The sequence below is a fragment of the Thunnus thynnus genome, chromosome 17, assembly GCF_963924715.1.
Source record: "Thunnus thynnus chromosome 17, fThuThy2.1, whole genome shotgun sequence".
NCBI classification, from domain to species: Eukaryota; Metazoa; Chordata; class Actinopteri; order Scombriformes; family Scombridae; genus Thunnus; species Thunnus thynnus.
Genome location: NC_089533.1, coordinates 27,407,501 through 27,423,484, shown reverse-complemented (window position 1 = coordinate 27,423,484; position 15,984 = coordinate 27,407,501). Strand labels below are relative to the sequence as shown.

At 40.6% G+C, this 15,984-nt stretch overlaps 1 protein-coding gene across 1 annotated transcript; it reads right to left on the bottom strand.

Moving 5' to 3' along the window:
• Positions 1 to 469: 469 nt before the first annotated feature.
• On the bottom strand, positions 470 to 7,146 carry atp5mc1 (ATP synthase membrane subunit c locus 1). Its single transcript, XM_067571082.1, has 5 exons — positions 7,007 to 7,146; positions 5,400 to 5,447; positions 3,168 to 3,248; positions 2,678 to 2,856; positions 470 to 909 (listed from the first exon to the last, which is right to left on the bottom strand). Exons 2-5 carry the CDS (start codon positions 5,436 to 5,438, stop codon positions 795 to 797), a joined length of 414 nt encoding a protein of 137 aa, XP_067427183.1. The 5' UTR covers positions 5,439 to 5,447; positions 7,007 to 7,146; the 3' UTR covers positions 470 to 794.
• Positions 7,147 to 15,984: the final 8,838 nt, after the last annotated feature.

Genomic DNA, 15,984 nt, shown 5'->3' with positions numbered 1-15,984 from the left:
GAATTTAGATACCGTTGCTTTTAATTTCAAGTGCTCACATGGAAATCTCAACTATATCATGTGTACAGTTTACAGTTCTTAAACAGGACATTTGGTGATCCACACCACTGCTGGTGGACTCATTCTGAGAGCTGCTACATCGCCATATCCTGTCGTCTTGATCATCAACACTGCAAAAATTTTAATAGTATGTCCAAGTGGGGAACCTTGATTTCTGCAAGAAGACATTACAAGTTATTCCTGGCTTCTAACTTTACTTTCAAACAGTGACATGACATGGGTGGACTAAATTCTGTAGTGATTAGTTGCCAGTTTGTCCATTTCCTGATGTTCATATTGGGTTGAGATCATTTCAAGAACGGCAAAAAACCTGAGTGATGTTTGAAACTACCACTGGTTGCATTCTTACAGTACTGACAACGTTGCAGTCCATTTTTTCAGCAATAATAAAGATGAACACACTACAGACTTTTAGTTATCCCAACCATTTATTTTGGACAGATTATTTCAACCGAAGTGAGGTTTTACATAAAACTTCAGAAAAACAAAAATAAGTGTAGGAACATAAAAATGTAGGATTGGAGGTTTGCTAACCTCAGATGTAAATATTTTTCCTTTAATATTTCTTCCGTTGATTGGAATGGCCTAACAGCTCGTTCAGAGTTCCCGTTCTGGAAACCCCCCTCCGGATGGAAGGAAGGGAGGGAGGGAGAAGGGAGAAAAGGGAGAAGACAGGGAGAAGGAGGTAGAGGGGGGTAAGTGAAGGGGAAGGAGGTGTGGATGTGTTGCCAGGTTTACATGGCAAACAGGATGAGGAACGCCACCATCAGACAGAAGAGACCCATAGCCTCAGACAGAGCAAAGCCCAGGATGGCGTAGGAGAAGAGCTGCTGCTTCAGGGAGGGGTTCCTGTGGAGGAGAGCAGACAGGTGCACAAAGTGAAATTTAATGACAGTTTCACCACAACGTAACGACTGCAAAAACAAGTCTTCACAGAGTGGACACAGTGAGCAGTCTGTGTGGGAAGTCACTAGGCATTTAAAAGACCAAAAAAAAAAAGGGCAAAAACACTGAACAATATAGGTGTGATTGATGCCTTATGCTTCACCAATAATGATATTAATGTGATTAATACAGGCATTTACACATCAAATATAATTTGATAGGTTTTTCTGGGTCCACTTTGAGACCTGAACCGAGACCCACGTAGGGCTGGGTCCAAATCACACCGTCTATCAGGACTGTTAGCATCAGGTTGATGCTGGTCTCAGGTCTGTACGCCAATATACCCCATGAATCCATGTGGACTATCAGCTCATATGGTGCATCATTATCACAGGAGAGAAATGTGTTTATGGTGAAAGAGTGTCAAATTTGATTGCTACTGTTTTCAAATGTGGCTGCATCAATGTTTGCGATTTCCATTAGGTTCTGTTCAGGTCTACTGCATTTTATATTAGTTCTCATGATTTTCTGGTCTATTCAGATCTGTTCGACTGTCCTTTGGTCCCTTTCGGTCAGGATCTTTTTGATAATTTGTACACTGGTTTTCCACGTCTGTTCTCCACTGGTTTGTTTTGGATTAGATCCAAAAGACATTTATTGATTAAGAATTTTTGTGTGTTTGCTTTTGAACAAAGCCATCTGAAACACTCTAAAAATGTCATAATTTGAACAAAGTAGGGCTGCATCTAACAATTATTTCATTATTGATTAATCTGCAGATTTTCTCAAGTAGTTTAGTCTATAAAAAAGTCATTGACAATTGATTTCAGAAAGCAAATCAATACATTAAAGAAAGAATATTTGGTCTTTTTGCTTGAAAAAAAGACTGAAATAATTAGTTGATTATCAAAATAGTAGCCCATTAATTTTCTGTCAATTGTCATTTCAGCTCTATAACAAAAGGTTTTACAGGTTACACACTGTAGATGCACATTTAACCTTACTAACTTAAATCCACGAGTCAAGTCATCAACTATTCAGACTACACTAGCTGGATAGCTTTAATCATTTACCTGCTAGTGCTCTTCACATGGAATGGTCAATATGACAGAAACTTTTATCTGAGCACACAAATTAGTCATTTGTGCCCTTGAAGGTTACGTCACTGTGTTTAGCAAGACAAGTCCCCCCTTCTGAGAATATTTGCATATTCATAGATCCTTGATTTTTCATTGAGGAAGAGAATGAGGTGACTGAACTTGTTTTATGAAAAAATTATATCAGACATTCAAGATTTCTTTGATGTCTTAAAACACATGGAGGAGCTCTTAAAACATGTGAGAATGAGAGAATCAGTTAAGACCACTGCACAAACTCCCGTTCATGAAGACTGAGATGTGGGTGTAAGTGGAGTTTTGGTAGTTATAATTGTTTCTTCAAACTATTGTTCCCAAGACAGTTTAGGCAGCCGGCATGTTCAGGTATGTTAAAAACCTATTTCCCACGTGAATGGCTTGAAGTAAGCATGCAGAACGTTCTGCCTCTAATGATTTTATTATGCTTTCAGGCAACATCCATGCTGAGGTCTTTGGTTTGTATGTCTCAGATTAGTTAAGACAGTTTAAAACACAAATGATAGGGACATCAGGAGTCAGACTGAATGACAAATCTCAAACACTTTAAGGGGTTGTGGATTAAAGCATCCAAAAAACTGCTGTGTAAAAGCCGTTACCTGGCATAGCCAATGATGAGGCTGCCGAACACTGTTCCGATTCCAGCTCCTGAGCCGGCCACACCCACTGTGGCAGCACCAGCACCAATGAACTTGGCGGCAGTGTCGATGTCCCGGGAGACAGCGCTGGTCTGGAAGGAGCGTGTCAGGACTGCAGACTGGCTGACTGGCAACAGGGCCTGGGGAGAGGAGGGAGAGGATTGACATCTACACTACTGCATCGGCCAACAGCTGACTTTAATGCTGTTAGTGCATTTGATTCATTTAAATTTATTCAGGGTGAGTCAGCTCTATAGTAGCTATCCCTTTAAGGCCAATTTGTAGAAAATGTAATATCTTCACGTATATCAGTATTGTGATATAAAGTTGAATGCAGATTTTAACATGTCCAATCCCTACACACATCCCAGTGTTTGTCAGGTGTATTGGTCAGAAGCCAAAAGCAATTTATAAAGAATTGGATGCAAGACGATTGAGGTCAAACACTCACCTGCTGCTCCACTGTGGCTTCAGGTCTGTTGAAGAGGGAGACTGAGACTGGCCGGGCGAGGACTCTGGACCCCCCACGCAGCTACAGACAAAAGCAGACTCATTACAACCTGTATTAAAAATTACATAATAAAACTGTATATCACCTGCACTTCCACAATGTCATGTAATTTTCACAAATAATGGGATAATTTACACAGTGAATTTCCCAACACTATACATTTGTGGAGGTTTCCAATCTCTTTTTGGTTTGTGATCCCTCTACACATGTTATGGAGTCGTGATTTGTAATTAGTTTAAATAAGATCGCCTCTTTGATCATTCCATTTGCCAATGTTTCAGACGCTGAAAAACTGCTTTAAGTAACTAAATTATGATATAATGACCAAAAGCTGAAAGAAACTGCTGCATCCACAGATGCTAATTTGACCGACTGTTTTAGAAATAGGTAGAGTAGGGCAATATGACTACATGTACACTAGAGCTGCAACCATTAGCTGATGACATAAAATTAATAGGCGACTATTGCAATAATCAATTAAAGGGGACCTATTGTGCTTGTTGGACAGTCATATTAAACGTGTCAAATAATGAGGTAAACGTATGTAGGAGTACTCCCTGTGAGCTAAAATCACCGGCTTCACTATGCTTTGAACATTTGGTTTCCAACATTTTTTTCTACTTTCAGCCTGAGCCGACCTTGGCTTGTGACGGATTTCTTTATATGGTTATGTGCTCCACACACAGCACGCGTGTTCACTGCTCCGCTCTGCTAACATTATGGTATTTTTCCATTGTTTTGGGGGTAGTCACTCTGAGCCATAACTCCACAGCAAAGTAAAATGAGTAGCTGTTGGAGGTGTGCTGGTCGTCTGCAGCTCTTCATCAAACATCATCATCATCATCACTGTGGCTGTTTCTACTAGTACTAGTCCTCCCTGCATTATTTCTAACTGATCCGTTCACTAACGAGGCTATGCTAATTCTCTGAGGACCATGTTTAATTTCCTGTAAATTCTTCACAATAAAACTTTGTCATTATTATTATCATCATTACAGTCAGTTATTATTTAGTCATTTAAAAGTTTTTAATATGGAGCAGTGAAGCAGGAAATGTTGGATTTGCATCTGCAGTAACTTAACATGACTGATGGCCAATCAGAGGAGAGTGAGCTCATTGGGAGAGGGCCTTAGAGACAGGAGCTAAGATCGCCTGTAAAGAGACAGAGGCTGAGGGGTCGTATAAAAGACCAGTATAAGATAAATGGAGTTTTTTGAACTGTGAATCATGCAAAGCTACTCTAGTGGAGTCCCAGAATAAAAATATAGAGCTGCAAATGAGTATAATATCCCCTTTAACAGTTTGAGTCATTTTTCAACCAAATGTGAGAATTTGAGGCTTTTCCTTGTCTTACATTGTAGTTAACTGATTATCTTTGATGTTGGACTTTTTGCTCAGACACGAAATTTGACATCACTGTAGAGAAAACTGTGATGCACATTTTCACAGTTTTATATGTCAAACAATCTATATAATTATCAGATTAAGCAAAAATTAAAATTGTTGTGACCATGCCCCTCACACACACGCACACTGATCTATTTGTTAACCTGTAGAAATTTTGCTACAGTTTCTCTCATGGTAGCACTACCTTTAAAAAAAATATATTTATTAGACAATTGCATGCAATGTTGCCAATGAGCCAGCTTCATGGCTAAATTTGATTTCCATTATTTCTGCTTCAACATTGTACCCATATTGCCTGTCTCTAAAACTACATGACTTTCAAACCAGCTTTTATGTTGGGTTTGTGATGTTCTGCCTGTCCAGCTGAACAAAGTGTCCAATGTAAATATGGAACCTTGTCCTCCACAACACCTCCATGACTGAAATGCCCAACATGCTGCAGGGTCAGCTGACATGGAAATGCCACTAGCTGTGCAACTGTCATGAAGAGCATGGACCAAACATGGCTGCCATCCACTGACTACTGCAACATTTAGAACTACTGTGTCCTTGAAGACAAATAAGGATGCTAAGAAGCTTGTTGGTTTGTACATTTCTTCTTTCATTCACAAGATGACAGTTGCATTACAGTTAAAAGCTTCATAATTATCTTCTGATCGTCATAATATCAGTAAATCAACCACTTATCAAAAGGAGAAACCTCAACCACCCCAAATAATCAGTTGTCTCAAGACTGTTACTCCCAAGAAGTAGTAGCTGACGTACCACAGCAGGAGAAGTGACAAACTTGGCGCAGGCATACATGGTTGGAACCTGGAAGAGAGGGAAAGAGAGAGAAACAAACAGAACTTATTATGGGACAGTGCAACTTCTACGCCACTAACACCTGGCAGACTGGTGATTATGAACACCAATGAAAGATGGACATATAGTGATAATGCTGAAGTTGAACCTGAGACTTTGAGAGAAGATGCTACCAATTATATACATTTTATGTGCTGAAATTGATAGTCTACTTTTTTGTGAGCTTAATCTTAACGTCAGGATGTGAGCAACATATGTATCTGCTTCATAAGGATGCAGGAACTGCTAGTTTATGATTTTTCAGGGAATTTAAAACATTGTGCAGCCTTGCTGAGTCTCAGCGAACAGAGAATCAAGGTGGAGGCTGCAGTTCTGTGCCATAGTTTGTTCTTTCTGGCCTGCAGCCTTGACAGCTTTACTGTAGATAGAAGTTAACTCAGGTTCAGCTGAGGGTCAAAGTACACACACGCTCAAGTAAGTAAGTTTCCAGTGTATTAATGCTATCGAGTCAGAATAAATCAGTTTGAGGTTAAATGTCACTGCAACAGAAAGGAGCACCTGGAGTACACAAAGGACAAGTCTAGCAACAGGTTGATCATGGAGTGCAACTCTGGCATGTTGCTCCTAGCTGGTTCAGCCAAGAAGCTAATCCAATTGCATTGACTACTGCAAGGATCAACTCAAGATAAACCGCTAAATGTCTACACATGCTGCAGAATGAATGGTTTTAACGCTCCCACTTACAGACGCCATTAGCTGAAAGCTGGAGGACATTTCTGCTGGGAAGTGTCATCTGGTGCTAGTACAAGATTCGGAATGTCAGTCATAAATGATCACAGTATTTTATAAAAAAAATCCCAAAAAAACCCAAGCCGATGTCAATAGTGGCAAGGCCAGAGACAAGGTTACACAGCATGATAGTGCCACCTGGTCAGACCTGGGCTTGCTTGGTTGTCCTGGTACAAGGGGGGAGCTACGCTAACGTTAAGTTGCTAAGCTAACCAGCCTGCAGACTTGAAGGTCAAAAATGAACCATAGACGGTCACATGGGGCCTGGAAAACCGGTACCGTGCAGTCCCTGCTAAAATAAACCTTAATCTAACCATGTAATGCAATGACAAGGGGCGAGATGGCTCCGCGGGTCTCCCGATAGGAGTGTCCTTGCAGCGGCGGACTGACTCAGAGCCCGGCAGGCCCACAGCGTCAGACATTTTACATCCAGTAGTCTGTTAGCGCTGCTTGGCCGCGCCGTGCCCGTTGTGAGAACCGCTGCTACCCCGGCGGCACGACAACCAAAGGCCGAACTGCACTCTTAAACTCCCTATTGCTCCATTATCCGACACACAAACACACCAGGAACACACAGACTAATGAAGTAATTCCTACGAACCAAGTCATTGAATGGCCGACCTAGCTTGCTAGCTATAATGTTAGCAATGACAGCTAGCTTTACAAGCGTATCCTGACAGTTCGTACGGAGAAGTTAAAATATCACATACACATGCATTTAAAATACGGACTAAAGTGAGTAAAAATGACGTGTTGGAGCAATGAAACGCAAGTATTACCGGTTTGTTACAGCTTTCGGAGGGTCCGGGATTAGCTGCTCTCACACACAGCGGCAGTCAATGAATGTAGGAGGGGGCAAACTGTCACCTTGTCATTTATAAGCGCAGTGTCTACGTCCTAAACGCCCATTGGTCAGAGAAAACTCCCCTTCATTCATAATTGGCGAATGATCATATTACGTCCGTCACTTTAGCCTATCGAATACAGCTTTGTTGAACTAAAAGATTTTGACTGGCCAGGAGGTATTTGAAGGCGGGACCGAAGGGACTTTCATTAATTTTATTGGACAGTATTGCCGGGAATGACGAGTTTACGAGGAGTGACCTTTCAAAGCACATCCAGTGTCCTATGTACTAATTGGTTAGTCTACAGGAAATCCCGCCTACAGGAAAATTGTCTTTTAAAAAAAAAAAAAAAAAAAAAGAAGAAATCAATGCCAGAATTCCATGAACAAATTAGGTTATACTGGAAGATGTTACACACAATCTCTCATCCCACAAAGTCACAATGTAACTGGGTGACAGAGAAACATTTTTGCATTTCCCACAAGTTACACAACCTACAAAATCATGTAGGCTAATGCATTAACAAAATATCTAAATATAATGTATTACCAACCCATACATCTGAAATAAGCCTCACTTTCAATTCAAGGGATTTTGCTTATTGACAAAAATGTAATAACTGTTTTTGAAAACATGCCTTTAAGGAAGCTCCATGTAGACAAACAATGACCATCTCTCCTAGTTTTATAAGGACTGCATTACTAGAGTAAGAACAATATCTCTCCCTGTATTGCCCAAGAACATTTTAAGACTAGAAAAGGCTACATTTCTGAAGAAAATTCACCTGTGCTAGCTGTTGAAATTTTGTAGTTGAGGCTTTTGAAATATAGATGAAACACTGAAACAGTAGAATTTGTAGTTGAAGTGGCATTCAAAATAGTGTTATCAAAGAAAAAGTCACTTTCTAGGCACTTCTGTTTTACTTCATGCACCTGCAAGCCTTGTGGCCCTTTTGTCAGGTAGAATGTGGAACTCAGTGTTGAGGCATTTATTCTCAGAGGCTTCTCCTTGATCTACTGTAGCTTGAAATGTACTTCATTTGAGTGTCGATTTGGCCAAAAGCATCTGCCAAATGAATGAATGTAATATGTAAGTTGAAGTGTCAGTTTTATGTGTAAACGCTGGGTGAATTTGAAGTATCAGTTGAAAAGAAAGTGTTGAAAAGGAGATGAAGATCCAGTTAAAGAAGAGGCTCACAAAAATAGTCAGGTGTTCATATGAACAGTGACTACATACTGGATATTAAAAGATCACCTTCAAATGTGCTTTCAATGTAAGTGATGGGGCCCAAAATCCACAGTGTGTCCACACAATCATTTTGTGAAAAATGCATTTAAAAGTTGATGTGAAGCTTATATGAGGCCTTTGCAGTCTGAGTTAGTCATATCAAGTGGATATCTGCCACATCTATGTCTTTTTAGCATCAAATTCCCTCTTTGTGTTTCCCCAGACAGTGTTTCCCTGTTAAGCTGCGGACTTTGACACTGAAAAGACTGTAATGTTGAAAGATATCTACTTGATTTGACTAAAAAAGACAAAAGAGACATATCAAGATTATGAATGGTAGGCTTTATATCCCTCTAAAAATTTTATGTAGTGTTTCAACACATAATAATGCTTGGGGGCTACATTCTTGAGAAATTATATTGAAATAACAGACCCTACCCTATCTATAGCTCCTCTTTTCATGCAACAAGACACAGCTCTTTTGCATCGAGTTTATAACTGTCTGACAGCAACAATTCCATCCTTTACACCTACTGTTTAAAGAAATCATATCACATTTGTTGTTTTTCATCCAAATAAAAAGGGGATCTCTGCTGCAACACAGATTAGCAGAAAGCCAGTCTTCAGTTTCCACTAGTTACCTGACATGTCTAAATGACTTTAAATTATATATGAAATCCTTTAAAATAATGAAAAGCAAGAATGCACAAAATTTTATGTTATTTGCAATTTATTATTGTAATAATATATTAACAGAACCCCTTTTTGTTTTATATTTTATTATGTTTAGATAAACTAATAGATAATAATAACAACAGATATAGCTGAAAAAGAAGCAGCTACATGAATATATGAATGTGCCCAACTCTCAAATACACAGTGTGAGAACTAACAGAAATCTCATTCCTCTCTTCATTTTCATTAAAACACTTTCCCCGGCTACAGTTTCATTACCTCAGTTAGTTAGTTTAAAGTTGACATGACTGATTGGAGGAGGTAATCAAAATGTTGCTCCTTCCTTCCTTCCTTCCTTCCTTCCTTCCGTCCTTCCGTCCTTCTTTTATTCATTAGCAAGACTAAGCGTCAGCAGCACTGGATTTATAGTTGTGCTATGGTTGTGAGCTGAATGCGAACACACGTGCATGCTGTCATGCTCACAATAACAATGCTAATTGAGATAATGAACATGTTGAACATGCAGGTGTTAGCACATTACCAATTGTAACACCTGCATGTTCAACATGTTCATTATCTTAATTAGTTAGTTAACATTTGCTAATGAGCACTAAACACAAAACTGATGGGAATGGTATTACTTTTACAGGTATTTGACCATAAACCCAAGTATTGGACAAACTTTGACCTGATGATGGCGCTATATGAAAAGTCAAGGGATCACCGAAATTATTACAATTCATTAGGGGAACAGTAGTTGTTGAGGCATTTCACTCTGAACCTAAATTGTCAATCTGCTGGTGGTGCAGCAGGTCAGTCAGGAGATCACCAAATTTATTGGGAAACATTGGGCATCATGGATATCTGTGCCAACTTTTTTTTTTTTTTTTTTTCCTAAAAAAAAACACCTAATAGTTGTTGAGATATTTCACTAAAAAACTAAAAATGGTAACCTCATGGTGGTGCTAGAGGAAAAGTCAGGGAATCACCAAAGTCAGAAGGAATCATCTGGTAACCTAGTCTTGTCTGCACAAATATGTATGAAATGTATGTATGTATTTCATTGCTGTCACTAGAGCCACACATGTATGGTTAAAACCAGGGAGTGAATGCAACAAAGGCATTATGAATGGAAAAAACAGAATAGAAGGAATGAATAAATGAAAATAGGAATAAAAAGGTATAGAACAAAGATTAAGGGAGAAAGGATAAAAGTGCAGAATAAAGATGGATGCAATGTGTTGTGATTACAGTGAGGGGGGCGCAAATTAAACACAATGACAGACAGAGACATGGAGAGATAGACAGAGACAGAGAGCCAGATGCAGACCAGCAGGAAGTAGATGTGGTTTGTTTTACAGGCGACAGCTGTATTAAATTATCACATTTTTTACAAGCTCTAAATCCATATACACCACTGCAATGTGTGTCTGTGTATGTGTGTGTGCAGTATGTGGGTAGTGGCTGTGTGTGATATATGCATATTTGCATGTGTGTGGGGACATGTAAGTGCATGTGTATAAAGTGTGAGTGCGTGCTGGGCAGAGCATGCGTGACTGTATTATGCTCATTTCCATAATAGAGATGTGATGCTGAACTCTGCAAATATTCGGCTAATTTTTGCCTCACTATGTTAGCACATTTTACCGTCTTATTTTACTGCATATTGTGTGTGTGTGATTCTGTGTGTGCGCATGTGTGTGTGTTATGATCCTAACCTACAAAGGGCACTCTGTCATCAGAAAGTCACCCAGCATGCTCCTGACTACTTCTGAACACAAACAAGGCTTCAGTATAAACAAAGGAATTTCCGGTACATAAATGAGTGAATTTTTATATTAATAAATCTATTTGCTTGCTATATTGTATATGATATTTGAATGCAACAAAACTGTAATCGTGGATGGGACTTTTAAAGCAGTGGAAAGGCCTCAGTATGCCTAAAAATCACATGCTTACAGGGTCGTCTAACAGCGTCTGTAAACTCATTTCCAGCATTGGAACTAAGGGGGCTGTGGAAGGCTTTTCACCCCATATTTGAGTGTGGCCTTTCAGAATTGGTAGAAACACTTATGTTTTTAGATGTGGACAGAGGACACATTGAACATGTACAAACTTTCTTTGTTTGAAGCATACTGAGGCCTTAAAGTTCATAAAAGGAAAAACACTACAGCGGCATATGGTAGACATCAAAACATCCGTACTTATTTTTTTCTGTGTAAGCCTTACAAGTGTATGTGTGGGAATTTATCAAGATAAGCCTCTGTTCTATTTCCCAGCACTGACGCGTGAACTCCGCAGAAAAGTATTGAATTTATCATATTCAATCCCTGGATCTGTAAATCTCAGCTACTGTACTCTGACTACTTCTCCTTTCTTTATGGCACATCTGGTGTGTGCGACACACATGGATGTGCTTCAAAATGTTTTTCTCTCCCTGGTCTAAGGAAGTCTGCAGCTGCCAATATTAAAATGAAATCATTTGGTAAGATTGAAATTTTATTTTCCATTTGTGTGCACATGATGTATGAATAAGTTAAAACTGACCTTTTAAAAACATATTTTCAAAATGAAAATGAAAATTTTCATAATGGCATGATAATCCAAGTGCTTTTTTTGTGAAATATGCTGAAGTCAATCATTATGAAACCGATAATTAAATCACCATTTCAAATGCATTTTCAATTTCATTTTCATTAGAAATTTCACTAACAAAGACCATGCCATTTGAACTGTATAAAAAGTAGATTTATTTGGATTGTCGAGAGGGTTCAGGATTGGATGAGGATAGTGTATGGTGGGCTGGATGGGGGTTGAGGAGAGGGATGAAGGGGGTTGATTGCCGGGGGATGAGGAAAGGATGCCGGGATGAGGGGATGTATGTGCAGGGGTTGATTGTGCAGCCTGCGGACTCAGGGATGAGATGAAAACGAAAACAGTACAAAACAGAGGGGGTTAGAAAGGAGGGAGCTCTGTAGCCTCCTTACGAGGGATGAAGAGATGAGGGTCGAGGGATGAGGGATGAAGGGATGAGGGATAAGGGTCGAGGGTCGAGGGGTGAGGGTCGAGGGATGAAGGGATGAAGGGATGCGTGTGAAGTGGTAAGATGTGCGGCTCATAGACGCAGGGATGAAACAAAAACACGAAGCAATTAAGATGTAGGGAGCAGGCACGTGGGGAAATACAACCTGGCCCTAGCTAGGGCTGAAGCAGTCTGTTGCCGCATCGTGGTGGCGGCAGGATGGAATCATCGGTGTGCCAGTGCGGGGGGCGCTGAGTAGGGAACCTGCAAGCGAGTGGTCGGCTGGAGCGGTGGTGTAACTGGAGGCTGTGCAGAACTGGAAAGCCTGGCTTTGTAGGCCGTGGAGGGGCTGAATGGCCAATGGCTGGAACGAGGGGATCGGCGACGGGGGGTGCTGAAGACACAGAAAAAAACATTTGGGTGTTGGGTAAGGGAGGGGGAAGGGAGGGGAACAGGGATAGAACAGTAGGAAATTGAGTGGATCCATCAGAGGGAGCACCGTGGCTCGATGTGACTATTGCTGTGGTAATGGCAGGACTGGAGGTGGCTGAGGGAAGAAACAAAAGAAGGAACCGAAAGGGTAGAGGTAGCTGCAGCTGAAGGAAAGGAAGAGGAAAGGATGATGGGACGTATAAGCGGGGGTTGATTGTGCAGCCTGCGGACAGGGGGATGAGAGAAAAGACAAAAAACACGAGACAGATCAGACGGGGAGGGAGCGGGCACAGGGGAAGATATGACCTGGCCCTGCGAGAAGGCTGAAGCAGTTGGCTGTGTCATGACGTCATCGACGTGCGGCGTACAGGTGGCGCTGGGTGGGGAACCCGGAAGTGAGCGGCCGTCCGGAGTGGTGGTGGAGGTGGAGGCAGAGAGGAGCAACTACTCTGTTGTAGTAGGCGGGGTTGTAACGTCATCAGTGTGCGTCGGCCCGGCGGCGGACAATGAACCCGGAAGAGCGGGAGGATTTGAGTTGCCGGCGAGAGGGTTGATGGAAGTAGAGTCTGCATAGAGTTGGAAAGTTTGTCTTTATCATCATTTCGCAGAAGTGGGACGACCGTCTCCTTGAGAGCTTGCCTGAGGTGAGCAAACATCCGGTTGAAGATGTTAATCGCTTGGAAAAGAACCGTGTGCGAGTGGGCCATTGTGTGGATACGTGTGGAGTGTCTGGATCCCAGCTGATCAAAAGTGCGGTGTCTGGAGGAGAAGGGTTCCATGTGGATGTGGTGGTGATGGAGATATCTCGTTGGTACTGCTCGATCTAGTCGTGGGCGGTATGTTGCCAAGGAACGTGGATCACGGGCAGGAGGTAAACGTTTGCGATGCAAGCGTGTCGTAGGTCGTGTGAGAACTGAGACGAACGGGAGAGAAAGGGGTTAGACACGCTTAAATAGGTATGCACGGATGATTGAATTAGTGAGGCACAGGTTATTGAATTTAGTGTGAGAGAAGGCCGTGGTCTTGTTCCTGAACCTTTTTGAGAAGTCCCTTTCATCTAAAATTGTATTATTGCAGTGTTATTCTTAGGAGCAGCCTACACAGAAAATTATTTGTCAGTAGAGTTTCCATTTGATTCTTATTTTGGCAGTAATTACGCATTTTCAAATCTGAAAATTAAAAATATATATTTTCTTGTCATACATCATGAACACACAAACAAATTGAAATTTTAATTTGATGAAATTATCATATGTAAATAGTGGCAGTTATAGACTTCCATACTCTTTAGCCCTTCTTTCTTCGTACAGGCCAACCCATCACCAGGCACTGTGACCTCTGACCCCTGCATCCCACAATGCACTCTAATGTTGTCCAACTAACTGCAGCCAACTCCACCAATGCACTCATTGCAGCTTCCCCTAGATGAAAACGTCAGCTAAACGTTAAAAATGTAAATGAAAATAATTCAGAGGCATTTACTGCCAACACTGAACAGTCGAGGCAAGCTGTCAGTTGATTTATGCTTACCATGCTGTCAGCTGATTGGCTGATCTCAGATGAGGGCCCTGCTCATAAATATTCATTATATCCTGTAAAAGAATTATAGATTCCTCTATGAAGACTCAGAGAGACAGAGAGAGAGAGAGAGAGAGACGCAGACAGGGCTCATTTATTTACACTCCCTCGCAGCAGAGGGCGCCAGAACATAAGCTGTATCAAAGTTGACTTTTGTTTTGGGGACTGGATGTTTATATACTTTAAGATATTGTTTTAGTTTCACTTTAGTTTTGGTTTTCAGGGTTGATATTTTGTGTATATTATTTTTTTATACAGCTTATAATTTTGTCTCATGCTAAACATAACCTAAAGCAGCCAGCCAGCACCAGGACAAGATTGTTGTATTTGCAACCTCACAAGTGTATAGGCCTAAGTTGTGTAACTAGTAATGTACAATTAATGCAAGTAGTAGTCGTTGACCTTTTTTAAAAACCAAAACTACTACTAGTAGTAGTAGTTAACCCTAACCCATGAGCGATGTATGCTCATAGATTTCTCTCTCATACTTATTTCACTGATCTGTCCTAGCTATAGAGTGCAGTGTCCTGGTCTATGCTGTGGTGTGCTAGGGCCTGACAGGATGAGCAGTGCTGTAATGTGTGGAACTTGATTCTGTAGTGATGTGTCAGTAAGCAGGATGCTGCTCAGGCTACAGAAAATTATGAAAATCTGTCTCATGCCTTTCTGGATAGGAACATGTTCAGTAGCAGACGGGAAACGCCATGGTGCAGCACAGAACTCGTTTCTACCTTGCTTTGACAACTCCAGCTTTGTTTTTTTAATCACATCTCCTTCTTGCAGTGTGATCCACCTGTTTATACAACTTCATACTATTTTTTCCATACATAAATCCATACATTTCTATGTTTGTAACAATGATGCACCTTTCTGTGCATTTTTTGAAAATAGCTTGTAACAGATAAGAAAGTGACAGAACCCTGAGCTTTTATTTATGCATTACACCGTCATTTGTACGTTGCACTGCGGATGTTGCTGAAACGATTGGTTGATTAATGAATTAGTCAATCAACAATAATTAGCAGCAATTTTGATAATCAATTATTCATTGGTGTCCTTTTTTAAAAACCAAAAATACCAAATATTTTCTGGTTCCATCCTCTCAAATGTGAAGATTTTCTTTTCTTTGCTTTCAGTGAGAGTAAACTGTGTGGCTTTTGAATTGTTGGTCAGACAAAACAAGCCATGTGAAGTTGTCCGCTTGCATTTTGGGAAAAATGTGATTGTAAAATTCTTTCTCATATTTTATGGACCAGCTAAGAGATTAGTTGATAATAAAAATAACTGTAGTCCTAGTGTGGAGGTGAAATGTTCAACCAAAGTGTAATTTTTGCCTCTGAATTTTTATTTTTATTTAAAGACGTTTTACAAGCCTAAAGAGGTGAAAGTATACAGCATCTCAAGAAAAAAACAAAAAAAGCATAACATTGAATTTTTTATTATTTTTTTATTTCTATTTTTTCAACTTTCTTATTGCTGTAATAATCAATGTATTCTGGACCCTTTGGGGGGGTCCCAACCTCCAGGTTGGGAACCGTTGATGTGGTGATCCAGTAAACACAGAAAGCACATGTGAGAACATCACCCCCCAAAAATGAAGTCTTTAAATGTCTTTAAACCAGATTTTGACTCAGGGCCCCTCTACATGACAAAGCCTAAAGATGAGGTAACATGCAGGACTCATCATAAGGTCTGAAGCATTTCAGGTGATTTTTGTGCTGTATGGTGCATATTCCTGAATTTTGAGACCACATTTGCAAATGATTGAATTATTAAACCTAAAGCGAGGGCGAGTTGCCTGGATTGGAATGGAATTGACTGCATTTATATAGTGCCTTTCCAGTCTTCCGACCACTCAAAGCGCTTTACAATATATGTCAGAATTCACCCATTCACACACGCATTCGTACACTGATGGCAGAGGCTGCCTTGCAAGGTGCCAACCTGCTCATCAGGATCTAATCTAATGAACATTCAC